The sequence below is a fragment of the Macaca fascicularis genome, chromosome 3 (genome assembly GCF_037993035.2).
Source record: "Macaca fascicularis isolate 582-1 chromosome 3, T2T-MFA8v1.1".
Classification (NCBI taxonomy): Eukaryota; Metazoa; Chordata; class Mammalia; order Primates; family Cercopithecidae; genus Macaca; species Macaca fascicularis.
In genome coordinates, this window is record NC_088377.1 from 144,544,296 (window position 1) to 144,569,079 (window position 24,784).

Here is a 24,784-nt window from a genome sequence, read left to right on the forward strand (position 1 = left end):
TAGGGATTTACAGTTCTGCAGACTTAAAGCTGCTAGGGACGGGAAAAGTGTCAGTTGACAGCAAAATCACAGGTGGCAAATTTTGTGCAATACTGATACTCTTTATTCTGAATTTTGGCAAAGACGCGTGTCCCCTGCATGAGTAAGATCTGATTCATCATTTTCCCAGCCCACAGAACACTTGGTAATTCTAATTCTGCTTTGAGGCAATGTTTACAGCTTGTTTTTATCTTTTTCTAATTATTTGATAACTGTTTCTTATTGGGGGCTGTGAGTTCTCTCTTTGTGATTTATTTATTTTTCTGCTATTACTATAATCTTTAGAGAAATTACAATTATTATAGAAACTACAAATGTTTTTTTCTCCTTTCTTTTGGCTTTTTTCCATTAAAGAATTGAAGTCATTTGTGTTAAATTTCTAACACCTGAAGGACTTACTACTAAGATGAATGGAAAATTACGTACTTAAATAAAAATTTCTCTAAAAAAATCACCAAGACAAGGCCTAGTCTGTAAAAGAGGGAATTTGCATGTGGATTCTTTTGAGTTGAGTGTTGGGTTCTTTGTTTTCACAGAGGCATTTCAAGTAATAGAATTCTGCAGAAAACCTAAATGGAGTGATCTGGCCTTCTATTTACAGGGTAGACCTTGAAGTTGTCCAGTCAAGACAACAGCTTACTCTGTCTGCCCCACTTTGATGGGCACTGGTGAGACTATAGATCATGATAGTCCCTGACAATAAGAAATTTCCAAACCAACTGAAAGATCAGTTCATCTATATAAAAAACAATTGGATACTACTCCACTATAGCATTTAAGACTCAAAGAGCAGAGATCATAATAGCTTTTCTCAGTACTGTATGCCCAGAACACCTTGCACATACGAGTTGATCAATACATGATGAACAAGTGAATGAATGTTGTTATTAGAATTCAGGCAAAGGAAAAATCACTGGATTTCTGTTAGATGGCGAGACTTAAGGTGTGAAGGCTGTGGATTAGCCATGAGAAGGAGAAAGGCACTGCAGCTATAGGGAATGTGAAGCATGCAGCAATCAGATGACTGGAGTTAAGGGCTTCTCTTGGGAAACCTAGGCAGAGAAGTTTGATTGGACAATGTTAACAGAGAGTGAGGGATGAACCTAGACCTTAAGCATGTCAAAGACATGATAAGAAGATTGTTCCAGGATGACACTTCTTGTAGCATGAGACACAGCAGACTGAAGGGAGAAGAGACCAGAGGCAGCACCACCAGGATACTGTGCCAGATGAGGTGCTGAGAGTGCCACCTAGGTTGTGACACTAGGAATAAATAGAAAGTGTTTAATTCTGGAAACATTTAGAGGCAACAAATTTCCTGGAATGGGCATGAGCTTTAGGCAGCCCTCATTTTCAACTTTAGAGAACTGAGCAAGTCCCCAAAGAAGTGAGAAAAAAATATTCAAAAAGCTGGCAAATCACTGTTGCCAAGGACAAACAAATTACATTTTTCTTTTGGCAAGTACTTTTTTTGGAAAGAAATACTAAAAGCAATGAAGAGAGAATGACAGCAGAAACAACCAACATTTCTCTGGTTATTTGCAGTTTCAAGAACATTTTTGCGTATCCAAGCCTATTTGAAACAATGGAAAACAGAGCAAAAACAGAATCATTATGAAATATATTTTTATCGTAGATAAGTTAGTATACTTTTTTACATGACAAAAAAATCAGTATCAAGTAGTATCTATTCTGAATATTCTCTCAATGGCAAGAACTAGAAGGAAAAGCCAAACAAAATTCTTATTTTGGGTCCTACTTTTCTATCTATTGCCTACTAAAGGTATAACTTCATTTGTAAAATGAATGTCCCTAAAAATATATGCATAGCTGTCATATTACCTTCAAATCTAAGGAGGAAAAAAAGCTATTTCAATGTATGATTGAAAATAAGTATGTTTTAAGTTAAAAATAATTTGTAATATGATATAAACACACCCCGGGTCAGGCAGAGTGGGTCATGCCTATAACCCCAGCACTTTGGGAAGCTGAGGCAAGAGGACTGCTTGAGGCCATGAGTTTGAGACCAGCCTGGGGAACACAGTGAGATCTTGTCTCTACACAAATTTTTTAAAATTTAGCTGGATGTGCCCAGAAGTTTGAGGCTGCAGTGAGCTATCATCATACTATATTGTAGCCTGAGTGAAAGAACAAGGCCCTGTCTATAAACAAAATGAAACAAAATAAAGGCTCCCAAATCATCTACTTTTAAGTTCAGATTTTCACCTATGATTTATGGATTGTATAATACTCTTTTCCTATGTTTATGCACATACATACATGTACATATATTCATATATATACACACACATATACACATACTTACGTATCACAGTACAGAATGCCTAAAGAAAGTACTGAGTGGTATTCAATGTTACAGGACTGGAGGACCTTAAGGAATTCCTGAAACAGTGTTAGAGAAACCTCAGGGTCACTGGAGTCAGCTTGCGCCAGCTCATGGGAGTCAATTGTTAGCATCTTTTCCCAACTCCACATTTAGTGACATTGTGTTGATAGCTTAAAATCAGCCATGGTGGAATTATTTACACCACAGAAATCACTAAACACTAGGAATTTTTGATTCTACTCACCCTTGCCACCAGCCAGTTGTTAAGCATTTACAAGAATGCCGCTGTTCCTAAAATATATTTCAAGAATTACTGCTATAGAGAAGACACGATGCTAATGGAAAGGCATATAGAGATAAAAATGATGAAAGAGACAACTTTGAAGCAAAGGAATAAAATCAGATCTAAAAATAAAAGGAGATTCTTATGATAAACTCTGAACAAATGGATAGAAGCATTAAGAAGAAAAATGCCAGGCCGGGCGCGGTGGCTCAAGCCTGTAATCCCAGCACTTTGGGAGGCCGAGACGGGCGGATCACGAGGTCAGGAGATCGAGACCATCCTGGCTAACACGGTGAAACCCCGTCTCTACTAAAAAATACAAAAAAAAAAACTAGCCAGGCGAGGTGGCGGGCGCCTGTAGTCCCGGCTACTCGGGAGGCTGAGGCAGGAGAATGGCGGGAACCCGGGAGGCGGAGCTTGCAGTGAGCTGAGATCCGGCCACAGCACTCCAGCCTGGGTGACAGAGCGAGACTCCGTCTCAAAAAAAAAAAAAAAAAAAAAAAAAAAAAAAGAAGAAAAATGCCTTCCCTAGCTGAGAAAAAATATGTTTTAGTGTTCAAAAGGTTTAAAATGTACCAGGAAAAATTAATTGAAGGAACACAATTAAGGTTGGGAATGTCCTCAGTTTCTCAGAGAAAAGGAAAGTCTTGCAAGCATCTTAGCAGGAAAAAATAGGTTACCAACAAAGGTTACCAATGAAGGAACAAAAAACATGCTAGCTTCAGACTTTCTATAAACTGAAATATCAAAGTTTATTGACCAATATCTAAAACATTAGGGATTTAAAGATAAAATACAGAACATGATTCAAGAACTATACATGAAGAGAAGTTTCTGTTCATCCTCCAAGATAATAGTCATTTTCAGAGATCAATGGCTAAAATATCTGACTCTCATGCATCTTTACTGAAGAAAGATTTTTAAAATTATATTTCCAGTTATCATCAGATAAATCAAAATCAAGGCTAAAGAATAAGTAAGTTGTGAGAAAAAAGACCATCAATGCATGGCCTAGAGTTAAGACTACATACTCATTATAAATATAATTACAATATTGAGTGCAAAAACTACAATTCAATATTAAAAAGATAGTTAAATGATTAGCAAAAACCACAAATAACATGTGTGTTCATACGGGGGAGTAGGTGTGAAGGGGTGTCAAGTTCAAGGGAGAAGTAGAGGGACAATTGAAATGTATTAGATCATTGTGTAACACAGGAGGAGTTAAAAGTTATTGTTTCATCTTGACTTTGGTAATTAGATAAATACCTGTTAAAGTATGTTTTTAAAAATATGCCAATAGCCGCCAATTAGAACACACAACAGAATGTGAATGTACCTTTTGAATACCTTCAGATATACAAGTAAACATAGTTCACAGAGCAAAAGACAGAAACACTGTGTACAGTGCAGTAACATAAAAATCAAAACATAAAACAAGATAATAAAAATAAAACCATACACTCAATTTTTTTTTCTTGAGATAGGGTCTTACTCTGTCACAGCACAATCATGACTCACTGCAGCCTCAACCTCCATGTTCAAGTGATCCTCCCACCTCAGCCTCCTGAGTAGCTGCGACTACAGGTGAATGCCACCATACCCCGCTAATGTTTGCATTTTTTTGTAGAGATGGGGTTTTACCATGTTTTCCAGGCTGGTCTCAAACTCCTGGGCTCAAGCAGTCTGCCCACTTCAGCCTCCCAAACTGCTGGGGTTAGAGCAAACCACCACGCATGGCCCATACACTCAATTTTGACAATAAACATTGATCTTTTAAACTGCTGTCTTAAAAAGGCAAAGAGAATGAATTTAAAAATAGAAGTTAGCTACGTGCTACATATAAAAGATAAACCTAAAATCCCGCATCACAAAGATTAAAAATACAGAGAAATGTAGTTATTCCACAAAAAGAACAAGCAAAAGAAAACAAAGGTAACTATGTTGATAGCAGTTAAAAACTTCAGGCCGGGCATGGTGGCTCACACCTGTAATCCCAGCACTTTGGGAGGCTGAGGCGGGCAGATCACGAGGTCAGGAGTTCAAGACTGGCCTGGCCAACATGGTGAAACCCTGTTGCTACTAAAAATACAAAAATTAGCCTGGAGTGGTGGCAGGCACCTGTAATCCCAGCTACTCGGGAGGCTGAGGCAGGAGAATCGTTTGAACCCAGAGGCAGAGGTTGCAGTAAGCTGAGATCACTTCATTGCACTCCAGCCTGGGTGACAGGGCGAGACTCCGTCTCAAAACAAAACAAAACAAAATGAATTCAAGGCAAAGAAACATCAACCAGCATAAAGAATATCACTTCATGTGAATAAATGCTATAATTTGTAATGAAACATGATGCTTATTAACCTTTGTTAATAAAGTTGTAAAATAACATCAAAATAAAGAGAAGCTTGATCGTAATAGGCAACTAATATATCACTATTATAATGACATATCAAGAATTTATATGTATATACACCCAGAAATTTTGTTCTCTATAAGAAACTCTGGGCCGGGCACAGTGGCTCCTGCCTATAATCCCAGCACTTTGGGAGGCTGAAGTGGGTGGATCACCTGAGGTCAGGAGTTTGAGACCAGCCTGGCCAATGCGATGAAACCCTGTCTCTACTAAAAAATACAAAAATTAACCCGGTATTTTGGTACGTTCCTGTAGTCCCAGCTACTTGGGAGGCTGAGGCAGGAAAATCGTTTGAACCCAGGAGGCGGAGGCTACAGTGAACTGAGATAGTACCACTGCACTCCAGCCTGGGTGACAGAGCAAGATTCCATCTCAAAAAATAAAAAATAAAAAATAAAAGAAGCTCTGTTTTAAGTATCCATGGATGACTTTTGGAAATTAATTATAAACTAGTATACCAAGAAATCTCAATAAATTCCAAAAAGTAGAAATAATTCAGTCCACATTTCTTGACCAGAGTGCCTAATTGAAAGCAGAAGCTCAACTGAAGAAACTTCAACTACTTAGAACCAAAAATTTTGCTCTAAATAATACTGGGTGAAGGCCAGGCATGGTGGCTCCCGCCTGTAATCCCAGCACTTTGGGAGGCCAAGGCGGGTGGATCACTTGAGGTCAAGAGTTTGAGACCAGCCTGGCCAACATGATGAAACTTCGTCTCTACTAAAACTCAAAAATTAGCGGGGTGTGGTGGCACATGCCTGTAATCCCAGTTACTTGGGAGGCTGAGGCAGGAGACCTGCTTGAGCCCGCAAGGCAGAGGTTGCAGTGAGCTGAGGACGTGCTGCTGCATTCCAGCCTGGGCTATAGAGGAAGACTCTGTCTCAAAAAAAAAATTTTTTTTTAATAAATAAATAAATAAATAAACATTACTGAGTGAAAGAGGAAAGCAAATATAGAATAATTGGTTTAGAAAGCTAAAACAATACTTATCAAATTACACAAACTTTTCCCAAATTCTTATTTAGAAGTCATTTCATGACCGTATTTTTTTTTTACTTTTAAAAGGAGAGAAATCAAATCATGCAAATGCAAAAATATAAATTAGCTCCTAGTTTAATTATTGGTTTACTGATAAGTATCTAACAACTGGCTTTCCAAAAAAAGTATGCATATAAATGTATGTGCATTAAATTTTATATTTTACTATTTTGCATATATAAAGGATGTGTAGCATGCAACTTACAAATGATAAAATATACAATATTCTTTACTGTTAATTCCACTTAGTCAATCAATTCTCACACAATGTTTTCATTGACTTTTGTCAATGAAACTCTTATAAATGTAGCCAGCCAACCAATGGTTGAACTTGAAGAATGATTACAGTTCCAATATGAATTATGCTATTAACATTAATAAGACACAAGTGATATATGTCAAAGAGGTATGTCCAAAATCTGCTTGTTAATGATGTGAGTGCCTTCTTTGCTAAATCAAAGAATAGTTTTCAAGTATTGAGAGAATATTTCCTCAATATTTTGTGCTATTTCACAATGTTGTGGCTACAGACATGACCTACTTTTAAATTTAATTTGCTTCATTAATTGTGTTCTCTATCACTTTAAGTCTAAACAATCAACTGAACAATAAATCAAGCCCTGATTTGTAGTGTTTGATGTTTTCCATGGTATAGAATACTTCCATATTGGACAATTCCAAGCTATCAGTGAGAGGTCACCAAACACGGAGTTGGGAAGAAATGTGCAGTAGCACTCCATTCTGTAGTATTTTCACCGTAGAGATACAATGGACATAAATAACTACAAGAACACAGGTAAAGTAACATGCAGAAAAATATTAGAAAGTAATGAGTTTTAAGTATTTCTTGCCTGTATAAGAATTTTAGGGCTGGGCGCAGTGGCTCATCCCTGTAATCCCAGCACTTTGGGAGGCTGAGGTAGGTGGATCATGAGGTCAGGAGTTCAAGACCAGCCTGACCAATATAGTGAAACCCCGTCTCTACTAAAAATACAAAAAAATTAGCCAGCCATGGTGGTGGGCGCCTGTAATCCCAGCTACTCGGGAGGCTGAGGCAGGAGAATCTCTTTGAACCTGGGAGGCAGAGGTTGCAGTGAGCCAAGATTGTGCCACTATACTCCAGTCTGGGCGACAGAGCAAGACTCCATCTCAAAAAGAATAAATAAATAGAAAGAATTTTAGATATGTAAGAAAGAATCACACATCACTTAATAAAAATTTTATTCAATAAATGATGCTGAAATAATTGGTTACTTATTTAACAACATTTAAAATGTAAAACTAGGCTGGGCGCAGTGGCTCATGCCTGTAATTCCAGCACGTTGGGAGGCTGAGGAGGGCGGATCACCTGAGGTCAGGAGTTTGAGGCCAGCCTGACCAACATAGAGAAACCCCTCTCTACTGAAAATACAAAATTAGCCGCGTATGGTGGCACGTGCCTGTAATCCTAGCTACTTGGGAGGCTGAGGCAGGAGAATCGCTTGAACCCGGGAGGCAAATGTTGTGGTGAGCTGAGATCGCGCCATTGCACTCCAGCCTGGGCAACAAGAGCAAAACTCCATCTCAAAAAAAAAAAAGTAAAACTATGCTTAGCTTATATACTGCAAAAAACTAGGCCTTGGGCCACATGGGTTGTAGTTTGCTGACCCCTGATTTAGATCATCGCTTCATTCATCTACCAAGATTAATTACAGATTGATTATATATTTAAGTAAAAATACATGAACACAGAAAAATAAGCAAATGTATATTAAATGCCTGACAGGAGGAAGACTCTCTATGTTTAAGAGCGTCAGAAGAAATTTCAAAGGGAAAGCTTTATAGATTTGACTAAAAAACTGTGGCAGCTTAATTAGTGGGATAAATAGAAAATATGGTGCCACTCCTTAAGCTGGCACATTTGCAGAAAATGGTTAGAGTCAGAAGATAAAGAAAATTATCACCCAGAATTTTCTGTGTAAGCTTTTCTAAATATCTCATCACTGTTATTTTTCAAAGGAACTTTAAAAAGCTATGTTCTCAAAAATAGTTCATTCTTTCACAATAGTTTGAGAAATGTTTTCCCAAAGTCAAATTTGAATCTCTCCTAGTGTGATCATATACCCTTCCTGACTGGCCTTATTATAATGAAAATAAAGAATAATTGGGCCAGGCATGGCAGCTCATGCCAGCACTTTGGGAGGCCCAAGTGGGCAGATCACTTGAGCCCAGGAGTTTGAGACCAGCCTGGGCAACATGGTGAAACCCCATCTCTACAGAAAAATACAAAAACTAGATGGGCATGGTGGCATGCTCCTGTAGTCCCAGCTACTCAGGAGGCTGAGGTTGGAGAATTGTTTGAACCCAGGAGACTGAGGCTGCCGTGAGCCATGATTGTGCCACTGCACTGCAGCCTGGGTGACAGAGTAAGACCCTGTTTGAAAACAAACTAAAAAGAAAAATTTTTGATGAATTTGAATATTCTGTCAACTTTTTAGTTATTCTGTCCCTTCTCCTCAAAAAAAGAGAAGCAATATTCATGTCCAATGTTGTCAAAACTCCATAAACAGTAAAAAACAACCAGTGTCAAGCTCCTTGGAGGTGGTGGGAATCTCAACAGGTAGCCAGAGCATGGGAACAGGGATCTGGGACAAATGTGTTCAAAGTTTGGTAATCAGGATGTTGGCATTCTATTATAAAGAGGTCCGCAGGGTGCGGTGGCTCACGCCTGTAATTCCAGCACTTTGGGAGGCCCAGGCGGGTGGATCACCTGAAGTCAGGAGTTTGAGACCAGCCTGACCAACATGGAGAAACCCCGCCTCTACTAAAAATACAAAAATGAGCCAGGCGTGGTGGTGGGCGCCTGTAATCCCAACTACTTGGGAGGCTGAGGCAGCAGAATTGCTTGAACCTGGGAGGCGGAGGTTGCCATGAGCTGAGATCATGCCACTGCACTCCAGCCTGGGCGACAGAGCAAGACTCTGTCTCAAAAAAAAAAAAAAGGTCCCAGACACCAGACTGGAATGTAAGAGTCAGAGAGCTCAAATGCCCAGGATGGGGGACCAGAAAGAAACAGGCAAGGTGTAACTCAAGCTACTGGGCACACTGCTGTAAGAGTGACAAAAATGCTAGTCAAGGCAGACCAGTTTAGGCACTAGCTTAGGGACTTGAAAGCAGCACTCCCCTTATAAGAGTAGCAGTGCCACAGTGGTGGGGTGTTGATAAAGGGAGCACTGCCTTTGTAGAATGCTAGAGCAAGCCAGAGACTTTGGGAGCATAATTATTTTCAGTGTCATACAAATAACACCAACATTACCTCGGCAGGAGTCGCATCGTCCTGTTGGTGATAGTTGTGTTAGACAGATTGAGATACAGGACCCCCGGGCAGCCCTCAGAAATGTGTCTCATTGATTCATCCTGCATGAAAAACAGAGGGGAGACGCTTATCAAATTATATCAGGCTTTGCAATTTCCCTATTATCTTTCTATTATCCCTCTTCCTGTTCCAGAAAAAAATACATGCAAGAGTTGCTTTCTTCATATTCTTTATCGGCTATTAGGTTGAAATGAAATTAAATAGAAGCCAATGCTTTTGCTCAAAGCATCATTACTCCCTCCTTTTCCCTTTCCTTGGAAATCAAGTCTCATTCCATCACAATGACACTTCATTAAAATGTGAACCCATGCAAGTTCAACTCTGTCACAAGAAATTTGAGCTCAAATGTCAAAGTGTCAAACACTTCTGACTCTTCCTATGCAGGAAAGCAATTAAAAACTCATCCATTTTAAACTTATTAAAATTATTCTGAAAGACAGGAATAGTAAACACTCTCAACAGTGGAACTTTAGTAACAGTCCATATTTATACACATATACATTTAGACATAGATGTGTGTGTGTGTAATTAAACTTCTGTGGTTCTGTTAATTAAATATTTTAAATAGCTGAACAGATTTTCAACAGATTTATGGTAAGTTTGAGACGGCTAAAATAAAATATAGGCTACATACCAGTTGGGCAGGAGATTCAATGTTGGGGTTAGGGTGGGGGAGGATCTCAAAGATTCAAGCACCCTTCCCCCAGAAAGCTGAAAACTGAAGTAAGAGAGTAAGTACTGTGACCATGAAATAAGAGAGAGAGAAAAACAGAGGTTTCAATCACAGATCCTACAATGAAATTTACAAGACCAGATGAATTTCAAGCATTGATTGCAACAAGCTGCTTTTTGTACAGGTAACACTATAGAAAATACAATGAGTAGCAACAGGTTTCTATTTAATGATTGATGAATCTCCCCAGGAACATCAACAGGGCACCCAGTTTAAGTATTAGTGGTGTATGCAATGTTTGACACTACCTCAGTCCCGAAAAGAATAGACTGTTGCATCTATCTATCTGGAAGAGATTTAAATCATCACTAGGCTAGAAGATGTGGTTCTGAGAAGAATTCTGTATCAGAAATATGGCCACTCCTAACACCACTAAAGATAGTAAAGGTTTATTTTCAGCAGGATCATTGAGGTTTAACATTCCATTCATTACTATTTCCAGTAGTCATGGATTTTTAAAATAATAAAATCCTGCAGGTCAGAGCATCCATCACACTCAGATAGGAATTGGTTGATTTACAGGGGCAGCAAACCATGCCTTAAAGAGAACACAAGATTCTATTTGAAAGCTGTAAATCTATGTGATTCTGCTATAGGAAAGGTTCTATGCACCCATGCTGCATGAGAGGCCAGTGCAGAGCTTTTGATAAACACTAGTCTTAACTATAGTATTCAAGCTGTCAGCATTTTTTCTAGATGCCTCATCACCAAAATGAAGGATTTGAATAGGTGGGGATACACAAAATGTGTACAGTACAATTTTTTCCAAAAAGAATCGAGAGAATAACCATAATGTGTGGCACTGTATTTTAATACAAAGAAAATCTGTCTTTGGAAACGTTCAGCATGCCAATCAAGTATCAAAGTGATTATACACATGTTGAAAGACCTTGGCAAAATGCAAATGAGATGAGGCAAGGAGAGGAGAAAGAGCTGGCTTAAACACCCTCAGAGAGGCAGCCCCAAAGAAGATGAAAATGTGGGGATCAGGAAGAGGAAGATGGAGTAGCTTTATGTACCACAAAGAAATCTGACTTTCTGTTTGAGATGAGGAGGCAATCCATTATCTACATTTTCCTGTCTAAAGAAGCTTGGACATCCAAACAAAATTAGACCACTCCCATTCTCAGATTGAGATGAGGAGGTAATGCATTCTCTACATTTTCCTGTCTGAAAAAGCTTGAACATCCAAACAAATTTAGACCACTCCCATTCTTAGTACTTAAAAGAACTCAGGATTTAATCCCCAAATGTTTGAACACATAAATGCAAAAACTGAGTACCTACATTGCAGAATGGCTTATGAATTTGTCCTCAATGTACTCAAATCTTTCTGAATGTAATATATTTCATAAGACAAGCTTAGAAATCAAAGCTCTTTGAATGAATGTTACCCAACTCCGTAAATGTAAGCCTGTGTCCCAGTCCACGTCTCAAAGGGAAAAACAATAGTAAAATGTAGCTGGATAAAATTATCGGCCCTGTATAATATTAGACTCCAAAATTGGACAAGACTTTGATGTTCACAAATTCAATGCAGATGGCATTGTTTTAACTTCCCTATTAGAGGGCCAAACTCAAAGAATCTGATATTTTACTCAAGTACAGAACTGAAGCTCCCTGAGGACAAGAACTGAAAAATGATTCATTTTTTAATTCCCTCCAACACCTAGCAGAACATATTTAACATAGTAGGTGCTAAAACATCCACAGAAAGAGTAAATCCATTTGACAAACAACTTCATTATAACCACAGGCAGACATCTGGAGAATGTAGTAGTCAAGATTTAAAATCTTTCTTCATGAAGGAGCCCACGTTCACTTTGCTAGTGGAAAAAGAGTGCAACCAGAGAAAGTAGAACATTTTTTCTCTGATATGATCTTTGACATGTCTGTCTATGCCTCCATTTCTTGTGGATGACCCTCAAGGGCACTTTTGAACATAAAGAAACAGCTTATTTGTATTAAAGTACAAGCCACTGAGAAGATGCTTAGTTTCTTTATGGGTGGTTCTTTATGTTCTGCTGGTCAGGGATTAAACAACTAATTTAAATGCTGAATCTGTGTATTGAGGCAAGGAGTGGAGGAGTTCTGAGGGTCTTAAGATTTTTCTGTACACATTCTATTTGTGTATAATGCCTTCTATGTTTTGAAAAGATGTTTTACTGTGGAAATTAGGGGGATGGATTTCATGGGGAAAAATTACTAAAGGAGGATTTTCAAAGTGCTCAGTTCTAAAACAGGAGACATATATGTAAACGTAAGTGTTATACACAGTGTGAAGTATCTGTGTTGAAGTACTGAGACCATATGTAGCTCAGGAGAGAGAGAAATTAATTCTGTCAGCTGGGCACAGTGTCTCACGCCTGTAATCCCAGCACTTTGGGAGGCCGAGGCGGGTGGATCACTTGAGCTCAGGAGTTTGACACCAGCCTAGCCAACATGGTGAAACCCCATCTCTACAAAAAAAAAAAATACAAAAATTAGCCAGGTGCAGTGGCACGTGCCTGTAATCCCATCTACTTGGGTGGCTGAGGCAGGAGAATCACTTGAACCCGGGAGGTGGTGGTTGTAGTGAGCCAAGATGGCGCCACTGCACTCCAGCCTGGACTACAGAGCAAGACTCCATCTCAAAAAAATAATAATAATAATAATTAAATTATATTAGAAATTAACTGTCAAAAAGTGAATAGAACTGCATAGGGCTGGGGGTTGAGAGAAAATGAAGGGTGACTGTTAATGGGCATGAGTTCTTTTAGGGGTGAGGGAAATGTTCTGAAGTTGGTTGTGGTGATGGTCACACAACTCTGTAAAAATACAAAACCATGAAATTGTACACTTTAAGTGGGTAAATTTAATCTCAATATAAATATAAATTTATTATATCTCAATAAAGCTGCTTTTTAAAGGTCAATAAAAAAAGAGAATGGGAAGACTCAGTAGAGTTGAAGAGTGTGTTAAAGAATGAACAGGTGTTAGCCAGGTTGGGATAGGGGTGGTGGGGAAGGAAGGGTAGTCATTTAGGCAGATGGAAAAACACGTTCAAGGACACAATGAAACAGCATGACATGAACAGGGAACTTCCAAGTGGTTCAGTATTGAAACAGAGTAGAAATGTGAAAGAAAAAACTAGAAAGATGAGGCTGTAAAAGTGAGGCTGAGAGGTAGCAGGAAGGGGCCAATTCATGCAGTCTTTTCACCAGCGAGGAGGGCTTGGCCTTCATGATGGAGCTGGTGCCCCGTGACTGGCATTCCACAGCCAGGCGTTTCCTCCTATTACCTCCTGTCTCCTTAGGGACTTGTTCCGTGAGTTGCTTCAGCTGACTCTCCATCATCCTCTATAAACCTGTTTCCATTTCCCTGTCCCTGTTTTCCTTCTACCACTCTCTAAGACACTTTTCTGGAAAGATCAGTTTATGCCTAATGCCTCACCTTCTCACCTCTTGTCCACTTCACAATTCATTGCAAGTAGATTTCTGCTCCAATATCCCAATGAAACTGTTGTAGCAAAAATTGGCAGTCCCTTCTGATTCTCAAATCTACAATGCATTGTTCAGTCCTTTTCTTACCTGTTCACTTTGGTTCTTTCTGAAACTCTTTACTCACTTTCACTGTGTGATACCTCTTCATTGTCAACCTACTTCTCTTACTATTCCTTCTGAATATCCTCTGTCTGCTCCTAAAAGTCAGCATTCTGTAAGGCTCAACTTTAAGTCTTCTCCTCTTCTCATACCTTCTAAATTCATCTTATTCACTCTTATGATGTTAATTATGACTTATACATAGATGTCAACCCAAGGTGGGATCTCAATTCTAGTCAATGTTGTCCATTGCCTACTTGGTATCTCCAGGTGGTTGCATTCACTAAATATTATTGAATATGATATGCCAAAGTTTGTGCTGTTGTGCCATGACTACCACAAATAATAAGACACATCTCCTGCCCTTGGGGTCTCTTAGGCTAGTGGAAGAAGCTGAAACCCTACAGTTAAGGATACTTATCATAGGAACCTAGAGGAACAGCAGTGACCCCAGTCCTGGGAACCAGTGATGTCTTGGTAGAAGAGGTGGTAATAAGCCTTAAAGCCTGATAAAGAGGAAAGCACCACTTGGGGACAAAGGGAAAGGGCATTCTAAGCAAACAGCAAATGCACAACTGCAAGGAGCAACTTGGAGCATGCAGCAGAGGAAACTCAGTGGCTGTAGGCACTGCAAATTAGTGTGTACACAGAAACTGAAGCAAGTGAGGCTGGAAAGGGAGGCAGAGGCAAAACCACAGAGGGTCTTCAAGGTAGAGTAATATTAAGGGCATTGGCTTTATCCAGTTGTGTAGATGATGGGAGTGTGTATAGCTGATGAATGATGAGAGTGAAGTAGTCATATCCACCTTTTACAAAGAGTATAAAGTGCTCACAGAATGGAAGACAGGTTGGGGACAGAGGGAAAGACTGGAGACAGGAACCAGGAAGAAAGCAACTAGGGATACATATTCATTTCCATCTTCTTTGGTACAGCTGTTGATAGCCATGAAGATAAAATGAGCCTATCATGTCTACTGGGGCCCAATTTTTTTCTGTCTCATACACACATACCATTAAATATAAATACAGTTCACTTTGGGTAGTCATTGAAAAATTTCTACTTTCCAGAGGCTCCAACACTGAGCATACATCTACATGATTAACATTAGCATTGTACAGATGGAGTAAAATTTCTTGTCAATGTTTAACATAGTTTGCTGTTTTCCACATTGAATCCCAAATAAGCACACAAGCATCTATTCTGCATATTGGCACTCCAATGTAGCAAGTCAATCTATGTAAACAGCAGTAAAAATGGTTGCTTATACTCACTGTGAATGTTGGGCAGTCAGAGACATTCAGCTCTTGCAAGTTCCTACAGTGGCCTGAAGGAAATAAGTTATACATCACTAAACTACATATTGCAAATGTTTAAACAGAGTTTTTCTATCCTACATTGAATGCAGTGTATTCATTAGAAAACAAACAAAAACCTTGGCAAGTAACATGTTCTAAGTATATGGTTTCTTTTCCGAGAAAAATGACTTTTTTGGGCTTCAGAATTAAAATACATAGACATGTTTATTATTGTTTGAGGATTATAGGAGTAAGGGGAAAAGGGAAAAATACTACTGTGTGAAAAACACTATATACTCAGAGCTTTTAGCTTGAAAGCACTTGAAGAAAACCAATCTGGTTTTTTGTGCCTGCTTTTTTATTTTTTTGTTTTCATTTAACATTTTATTATGAAAATTTTCAAACATATACAAAAGTGGAAAGAATTGTACAATAAATAATCTATATAGCCACTGCTTGGATTCTATTTTTTACTGTATTTGCTTTATCATATATCCACCCACTCATTCATCTCTCTATACATCCCTTAATCATCTTATTTTTGTATGCATTTCAAAGTAAGTTGCAGACACTAGTATACTTACCCCAAATACTTCAACATGTATATCATAAATAATTCAGCATATATAATAATAAACAGAATAGTTGACATGATTTTGTTTAGGTCAGACTTATATAAAATTTATAATGAATTGTAAATAGACATGTGGAAGGTCAGAAAGTCTAACTGACTAGCTCTGGGACCAGAGGCCAGTGCACAGCTTATAATCTCTCGGGGAAAATGAGACATGTATACAAACAGTTAGATGGCAAAGTGCTTCACAACCAGTGCCCTGCATCTCAGTGGACAGTAAGTAAAACTCCAAATCTGAGACAGAAGAGAAGCAGCTAGGGAGGCTACACAAACCAGTGACTGGGAGGAATGCTTGAAGCAAAGAAAAGGGAAGGCATTCTAGGTGGAGACCCCATGAAGCAGGAAAACTCCAGGCAAGAGGGCGATTCTGGTGTTCAAACTGTCACAACGAATAGAAAACACATTTGCTGCTCATAACCACACAGCCCCACGCTAGTAACAACAGACATGCTAGTAGTTATAAATCCATTTTGAACATTTCTTCCTTTGCCAAGAATGGACTGCATCCTAAGTGATATATGCAAACCAGAAATACTTTCAGAATTTTAAAAAGTGAAAACAATTGTTAAAAATCTGCACATCCTGGAAGTCCTCAATAATATTTAATAAGGAGAAAATAGATTTCCCAAGCAATATAAGTTTACAAAATAAATGTTCTTACAGAATACAGTAGTTATTCTGTTTGTTTGTTTCATTTTTTTGAGACAGAATCTCACTCTGTCACCCACACTAGAGTGCAAGTGGCACCATGTTGGCTCACTGCAGCCTCAACCTCCCAGGCTCAGGCGATCCTTCTACTTCAGCAACCCCCACTCCCATCCCCAAGTAGCTGACACTACAGGTGCATACCACCATGCCTGGCTAATTTTTGTATTTTTTGTAGAGACGGGGTTTCCCCATGCTGCTCAGACTGGTCTCCTGGGCTCAAGAGATCTGCCTGCCTCAGCCTCCCAAAGTGCTGGGATTGCAGGCATGAGCCACCGCACCCGGCCAGAATAGTTATTTGAGAGTAATTCATCAGTTCAACAAATACTTAACAAGGAAATATAGCAGTTAACAAAACAGACAAAAATATTTTCCCTTAAGGAGTTTACTTTCTAGTGGGGAGAGACTAACAGTAAACAAAAGAAGTTAAATACCGTATCTACTTTGACAGATGGTGATAAGTGCTATGGAGAAGAAATAAAACAAGAAAAGGGATTGGGAGCACCCAACAAGTGGGAGGAAGTGTGATTTAAAATAGGGCTGAACAGGAAGTTTTCACTGAAAAGGTAACATTTGAGCCAAGACGTGCAGGAGATAACAAGGACAGTGCCATTTACTCCAAGCATCTCTGGAGCCCACACCCAACATGGTTGGTGACTGGGAGACAGAAAAGGATAGGAGAAAAAAAAAAAAAAAAAAAAGCTCAGGAAGACAACCATTCAAGTCCTACCCTTGTGTGTGCATCTCAAGGCTGTGTTCTTTTAAAAGAAGGAGAATTCTTTTAATTTCTTAAATCCGATGTGATGATGAACCACAGGCTTCAGTTTCAATCATGCTGAGTCCTAACATTTGTGACTACTTCCGCCGGGGTGGCCACTGTGAAGCATCTTTTGCACATGAGCCTATTTTATCCTCCCAACAATATTAGGAGGTACCCTTGGTCCCGTTTTACAGATGCTGAAGATGACCTGGGTTGATATACTTAAGCAGGTAAGAGAGCCTTGATTCAAACACAGGGCATAAACATTCAGCCTCTAACCCAGACAACTAAGAGGGGAAGAAGCTTTCTATGTCACTGTTCTGTGGAACTAGAAGGCCTTTGCCTTAAAAAGTCTGTTCTTATCTGTCAGTAATACAGTGCTTGCAATGGGCCTTAACTTTTAATATATATTTTTTTCTCTTTCAACCTAGGGACTCCACATACCCCAGCTGGGTCTCATTGTTCCAGAACTGCATTAGTTAAGATTACCCAAACTTGGATTTCAAAGGAATACTTTCATTGTTCCGTCTGTAACACGAAGTAATTGGGGCCAGCTGGATGTCAGGATGCGTGTGGTTACCATTGTAATCTTGCTCTGCTTTTGCAAAGCTGCTGAGCTGCGCAAAGCAAGCTCAAGCACTGTGAGAAGCCGAGTGAATCATGGCCGGGCGGGTGGAGGCCGGAGAGGCTCCAACCCAGTCAAACGCTATGCACCAAGCCTCCCGTGTGACGTGTACACATATCTCCATGAGAAATACTTAGATTGTCAAGAAAGAAAATTAGTTTATGTGCTGCCTGGTTGGCCTCAGGATTTGCTGCACATGCTGCTAGCAAGAAACAAGATCCGCATATTGAAGAACAACATGTTTTCCAAGTTTAAAAAGCTGAAAAGCCTGGATCTGCAGCAGAATGAGATCTCTAAAATTGAGAGTGAGGCGTTCTTTGGTTTAAACAAACTCACCACCCTCTTACTGCAGCACAACCAGATCAAAGTCTTGACGGAGGAAGTGTTCATTTATACACCTCTCTTGAGCTACCTGCGTCTTTATGACAACCCCTGGCACTGTACTTGTGAGATAGAAACGCTTATTTCAATGTTGCAGATTCCCAGGAACCGGAATTTGGGGAACTACGCCAAGTGTGAAAGTCCACAAGAACAAAAAAATAAAAAACTGCGGCAGATAAAATCTGAACAGTTGTGTAATGAAGAAGAAAAGGAACAATTGGACCCGAAACCCCAAGTGTCAGGGAGACCCCCAGTCATCAAGCCTGAGGTGGACTCGACTTTTTGCCACAATTACGTATTTCCCATACAAACACTGGACTGCAAAAGGAAAGGTTTGTACTTTTCTTACTTCTTCATTTTCATGAATAACTTGAAATGCTCTTTGAATCTTATAATCCTCCCTACACCCCACCATGTCTTGGAATTCTCGATGTCACTTCCACCAGAAACCTTTCCCCATTGGCAATGGAATTTACCCCAAGTTTTTTTGGGGTCCAGACTCAAGGCAGTTGGTAATTAAAGGACAATGACAAGAGGGAAGGAGGTATCCTCAGTAGGGCAGCCATTTGGGTTCTACTCATTTGCACATCGCAAGCTGTCACTGTAAGGAGTTCCTTTCATCTTAAATCCAATTTAACTTAGGTAGGTAAACCAAGGGGTATGAAAATAAGTACAAATGCCATCTATATAACCTGACTTACACTGATTAAAGTCGAAACATGGTGTGCATCTGTGAGAAGATAACCTCAAAGAGAAAACATCTGCAGAACAGGACTGTGAGAGCACTCTGAAACAGAGTGAAAGTGATGGCGCTTCTGTATTTCTTATCATTTAGTCCCAAGGTTTTAATAAATGCTCCTTTTTTTTTGAGATGGACTGTCGCTCTGTTGCCCGGGCTGGAGTGCAGTGGCACGATCTTGGCTCACTGCAACCTCCACCTCCCAGGTTCAGGCACTTCTCCTACCTCAGCCTCTCAAGTAGCTGATTTTAATAAGTGCCTCTTAACGTCCTATATCTTAATTATTTCCAAATTACCCAGAATAAAACAATAAAAATTTAAAGAACTAAATTTAAAATATTTAACCTAACTATGAGACTAAGAAAATCTTTCTAGAATATTACCTACTTCCTGCAAATCATTACTGGGTTTTGCAACCGATGCAATCTTGTGCTAGTATTATGCAGGATTTGCACATGCAAGATAAAGTCATGAGCTAAGAAAACAGATGGGAGATTTCAGTAATGCTCTTGACATGTTAGTGAAGACTGATGTTCTCAAAGTGTGGTCTGGGAACTGCTAATCTACCCTACAATAACGAACCATATAACAATGTCTATATGTTTCATTTCTGGCATGGTTTAATAACTTATTTGTAATATTAAATTAAAGCCAGATGTCATTAAGTGAGGTTCATATACAGCATGGTATCATTTCTTCCATTTATTTTGGAAAATTTTGCTATGTTTTGTTTCTTTAAGGGCAAGAGAAAGGGAAAGTTCAGAGAGGAGGTCCTGGCTCCTCCCAAGAGAATGTTAGGCAGGAATTTATTAACATTGTCAGGCAACCTGAACCAGAAGTAAATTTGTCCACTTACCAGCAAAGTCATGCTCAAGCCTTGCCCCACCGCCCCACTCCCCCGCCCCCCACCCCAACTGTAAAGATGGCACCTGGTTAGATCCCACAGCAGCCATGTGGCACAGGGAGGTTTGCATACCAAGACACCCTGTGAACGGTATATAATTCAGTCCCATAGGAGAGCAGTTACATACAGCGTCATAACCTGGGACATGCCATTCTAGGCTCTAGGTACCCACACACATGCTGTTTATAACTTCCAGGAAGACAGTAACATACCCATTTACAGATGAGGAAAATGAGGCTCAAAGAGGTTCAGTCACTTGACCATGGGTCTCACAGGTAAGTAGCAAAGCTAAGAAGTGAATCTTGGTCTACCTGAGTCAGAGCCTATGTGCGCTCTCCAGAATTAACATGAGCATATTCAAACAATCAGCTGCCTCAACAATGCAAGCATTAGGGAATTTCGAAGAGTAAGTAAATGTAGTTTTTCTGTAGCCAGAGTGGGTAGAATTTCCCGGATATTGTTATGCTGAGTCCTTAGTGCTTCATGCTGAAGAGCATGTTTATTAGAATTTCCTTTGTGGTGCTTAGATTGAAAACTGGAATTACATATTTTTAATACTAATACAAAGCTACTCTCCTAGATTTTAGTTAGAATACTTGATATTGCTGAGGATCTAACCTCAAGCTACAGTGAATTTGCACTTGTTGTATCAGGTGTAAATGAGAAAAGTAAATAGTATTAAGTTTATTAATTATCTGAGAAAAATACCATCTACACAAGATTTAAAACTTCTACAACGAGACTACACTGTGTTCTAAGAAGAGATAACATGTGAGGAAATATCTCTTTTTCACTGCTTTTATGCTCTTGGGCCATTCCCTCCCCCAATGAGCCTATTTCTGCTTTTGTGTTTTTTCCTTTTTTCCCATAATATTTTTATCTTGAAAAACATCAGCTTATAAAAATATAAGTACATTTTTATTGCTTTCTTTCTTCAACTTATTGTTGTCTAAACACAACCTTCCAGAAATGCCCCATAAATTCATACCCCCTGCTTTAAAAATACACATCATTTACTGAAACACAATATAAATAAGGTTTCATGACATATACACTTAGCATATATAATATTGGGTCATCAAAGAACAACTTAAGTTTCTCCAAGTGTTAATGACTACGTAATTCAGAGCCTATTATTTTAGATTATAAGACGAAGGGTAGGCCAGGTGCGGTGGCTCATGCCTGTAATCCCAGCACTTGGGGAGGCTGAGACAGGCGGGTCACTTGAGGTCAGGAGTTCGAAACCAGCCTGGCCAACAAGTTGAAACCCCATCTCTACTAAAAATACAAAACAAACAAACAAACAAAAAATAGCCAGACATTGTGGCGGGCACCTGTAATCCCAGCTACTTGGGAGGCTGGGGCCTGAGAATCGCTTGAACTCGGGAGGCAGAGGTTGCAGTGAGTTGAGATTACACCACCGCACTCCAGCCTGGGTGACAGAGCAAGCCTCTGTCTCAAAGGAAAAAAAAAAAAAAATGAAGGGTAGCTTTGTCTTTTAATACTATCAATACAAATGGTTTTCACTATGGTTTATATAAATCTAGTGATTCATTTCATGATTTTTTGTTATATTGCTGATTTCCATAAATTCAAAGGGAAAAGTCTTGTTTATTAAATTCCCTTTGGTAGTGGCTGCCACAGAGCCATGTGCCTTAGATTGATGATGATAACTGGACTGCAACCTTTGAAAGTGAAAATACACAGAAGTTAAAAATCATGGCTAGAATTCAAGTGTGACAACCTGAGGTTCTGTACAAGTATACCACATACACATGGTCACAAATAGAGAACCTGCATACAGATTCCCCAACTCGGAGTTGAGCCTTGCCCAGCTGACTTGTAATGAGTCAGATGGTGTGTGTAGGGGACCTAATATGTGCCAGTTCAACCACACAGACCTCAATAATCACTATGTATTTTTCCCTTAAATATCTAATGGCAAGAAAAAGAAATCATAGCTTTATTCACTGAGAAACAGGTACTTTGCCAAGAAATCCTAGTTTTTCAAAGGGAATAAATGTGAGACTAATTGAAAGGCATATTTATGCCATATTGAGGTAAATGGATTTGCCAAGAATATGTGAAAGTCGGAGTTTTTAAACTGCTGTTACTTTCACATTGACCAGAATAGTTTACCATTTTTAAGGAGTTATTTTCCTTCTAACATCAGATGGGGGAGAGTCACGCAGGTACATTACCCTTAGCTGCCTCCCAAGTTAAGGGCACAATTTTACTACAGCTTGAACAATAGTTAAGAATTTTGTATATGCAATAAACAGGGCCAGTTATGTCTCTTTTCTTACTATTACAAGCTTTCAGAGTACTTCTGAGGTGGCTGACAATCAAGAGAGCCTGCTAAATGAGGAAACTACCTGGAGAAATTTCCTAATTTCCTCCTCAAAATCAACAAGGTTTGGCTGGAGGAGGAGCAAGCTTGTAAGGGGTAATAATCAAGTAAATATGGTATTTGTTGAGGCATTTACCAAGAATTTGGGGTAGCAGTATATATGAAATGTGCATACTGCATAGTACCTGAACTAGAAATAAGGGAATTGATCAAATTCTCATACTGGTCTGGGGAAATGTATATTTATATACTCTTCATCAAAAGCAAACACTGTGCATCAGTATTTGCAATTCTCATTCAAGTTCTAAGGTAAAAGAAGTAAAGAATTTTTCTATTCATCAACACAGCAGATGAGATTTTCCTGTGTTTTTCTAAGCCACACTAGGAAAGCCTTTGCTTTGCATTTCCTGGTATTACTTGTGGATGCTATTTTTACCCTGGACTGCTGCTGACAATCCCAAAATGGATTCTGCAGTTTATATTCTTTTTCCAGCACCCACAGATCTGCCACATTGCCTAGGCCGAGTGTCAGAGTGTTCTCATAAACATTTTTTTCTACCCATTTATTTGTGGTTAACCCACTTTAGCTTGCCCTACAATGGTTGCTCTGTCATCCACCCTCATGTCCAGCCCAGCAGATGTGGGTTCAGTAAGCAAGTCCTGATAAACAGGCTGCTTTCTAGAACCTAGGAGGTTCTGACTCTGGTGACAAGGATGACCTACAGGTCTTAATGGCTTTATAGGGCCTTAGTGAGGACTCTGGCTTTCATCACAATGAGATGGGAAGTCACTGGAAGATTTAGCACATGCTAAGGCTTGTTTCATACCAACTTTCTTTGGCTTTAGATATTCCTTACCCCTTTTCTTTAAGAGCTGATTCTTCAATCACACAGATATAATGGTGACCGAGAAAATGGGGGCAAAAAGAGCATAATAACCTAAATATTATTAAATTTTCCAGAGTTGAAAAAAGTGCCAAACAACATCCCTCCAGATATTGTTAAACTTGACTTATCATACAATAAAATCAACCAACTTCGACCCAAGGAATTTGAAGATGTTCATGAGCTGAAGAAATTAAACCTCAGCAGCAATGGCATTGAATTCATCGATCCCAGTAAGTTCCCCTGTATAGCCCCTTCAATGGGTGGCAAGTGTTCTGTGATTTTTTTTTTCTATGGCAACACTTATATACAGTAAATTTAGTTTAAAAATAACTGAACTAAACTAAATAATAAAATACCAGTTTTAATTAAACATGACACTTATATTAGGAGTTGTTTGGCACTCAGAGAAATACTTGCCAAACTGCTGCTTTATGAAGTATGTAATACCACATATTACTACCATTTATAGTTAGCCCAAATAGTGTGTTATAGAATAGATTTTTAAAGTAATATATGGCAAATGGTCAGTAGTGTGCTAAAATGTAGTGATTTTTTTTTTTTTTGAGATGGAGTCTCGCTTTTGTTGCCCAGGCCAGAGTGCAATGGTGTGATCTCAGCTCACTGCAACCTCTGCCTCCTGGGTTCAAGCAATTCTCCTGCCTCAGCCTCCCAAGTAGCTGGGATTACTTACAGGCATGTGCCACCGTGCCTAGCTAATTCTGTATTTTTAGTAAAGATGGGGTTTCATCATGTTGGTCAGGCCGGTCTCGAACTCCTGACCTCAGGTGATCTGCCCACCCTGGCTTCTCAAAGTGCTGGGATTACAGGCATGAGCCACCGCACCTGGCCAAATGTAGTGATTTTTATTTATTTTTTTTTTGAAAAGAAGTCTCTCTCTGTCGCCCAGGCTGGAGTGCAATGGTGCAATCTAGGCTCACTGCAAGCTCCGCCTCCTGGCTTCATTCTCCTGCCTCAGCCTCCCAAGTAGCTGGGACTACAGGCACCCACCACCATGACCAGCTAATTTTTTTGGATTTTTAGTAGAGACGGGGTTTCACTGTGTTAGCCAGGATGGTCTCGATCTCCTGACCTCGTGATCTGCCTGCCTCGGCCTCCCGAAGTGCTAGGATTACAGGCGTGAGCCACCATGCCCGGACTAAATGTAGTGATTTTTAAAGGGAAATTCAAATTTGGAATTTTCTTTGCTATTCATTAAGCCCCATCTTGTTTAGAATAAATTAGAAACAAACTTCTAAGCACTAAGCTCATAAATTAGGATAAAATATGCTCAAACCAGAGCCAGACATATTATATCTAGTTCTAGATCAAGACCAATTCTCTTTCCCGTCCTTCAAATCTCTTCTCCATTTGCTAAGCAAAGCCACTGGCGAAAATGAGCTTGGTAAATTAAGTAAACACATCGGATTTGGAAAGAACTGAGAATTACTGCAATATTGACCAGATTTATAACATATATCACACAAGTGCTTTCACTAGGCTACTTCAACTTGAAAAGTTCTAACCATGAAAATGATTATTAAAATTATTAATAATGTAATGTAATGTTATAAACATTTTGAGTACAATTGTTTTCCCTGCTTTTCTTTGTGATAATCTAATAGCATTAATAGATCATTAGAATTTTATTTTTTTTTATTTTTATTTTATTTTATTTTTTTTTTTTTTTGAGACGGAGTCTCGCTCTGTCACCCAGGCT

At 39.2% G+C, this 24,784-nt stretch overlaps 2 protein-coding genes across 14 annotated transcripts in view; one reads left to right on the plus strand and one right to left on the minus strand.

Moving 5' to 3' along the window:
* Nucleotides 1–24,784, minus strand: part of FBXL13 (F-box and leucine rich repeat protein 13) — a 272,798-nt gene that overhangs the window by 106,817 nt on the left and 141,197 nt on the right. For all 11 annotated transcript variants that reach the window (XM_074035683.1, XM_074035682.1, XM_015447861.4 and 8 more), the window contains 2 exons: nt 15,059–15,111; nt 9,413–9,513 (listed from right to left, as the gene is read on the minus strand). In XM_074035683.1, the coding sequence (XP_073891784.1) occupies nt 9,413–9,513; nt 15,059–15,111 (154 nt within the window). The remainder of the gene's footprint in view (nt 1–9,412; nt 9,514–15,058; nt 15,112–24,784) is intronic.
* LRRC17 (leucine rich repeat containing 17) overlaps nt 1–24,784 on the plus strand; it is a 32,963-nt gene that overhangs the window by 3,906 nt on the left and 4,273 nt on the right. For 2 of the 3 annotated variants that reach the window (XM_015447873.3, XM_015447875.4), the window contains exons 2-3: nt 17,613–18,519; nt 23,142–23,297. In XM_015447873.3, the coding sequence (XP_015303359.3) occupies nt 17,748–18,519; nt 23,142–23,297 (928 nt within the window). In that variant the 5' untranslated portion in view covers nt 17,613–17,747. Of the gene's footprint in view, nt 1–6,770; nt 6,914–17,612; nt 18,520–23,141; nt 23,298–24,784 lie in introns of those variants that run through there. The other variant, XM_074035708.1, reaches the window with a different exon arrangement.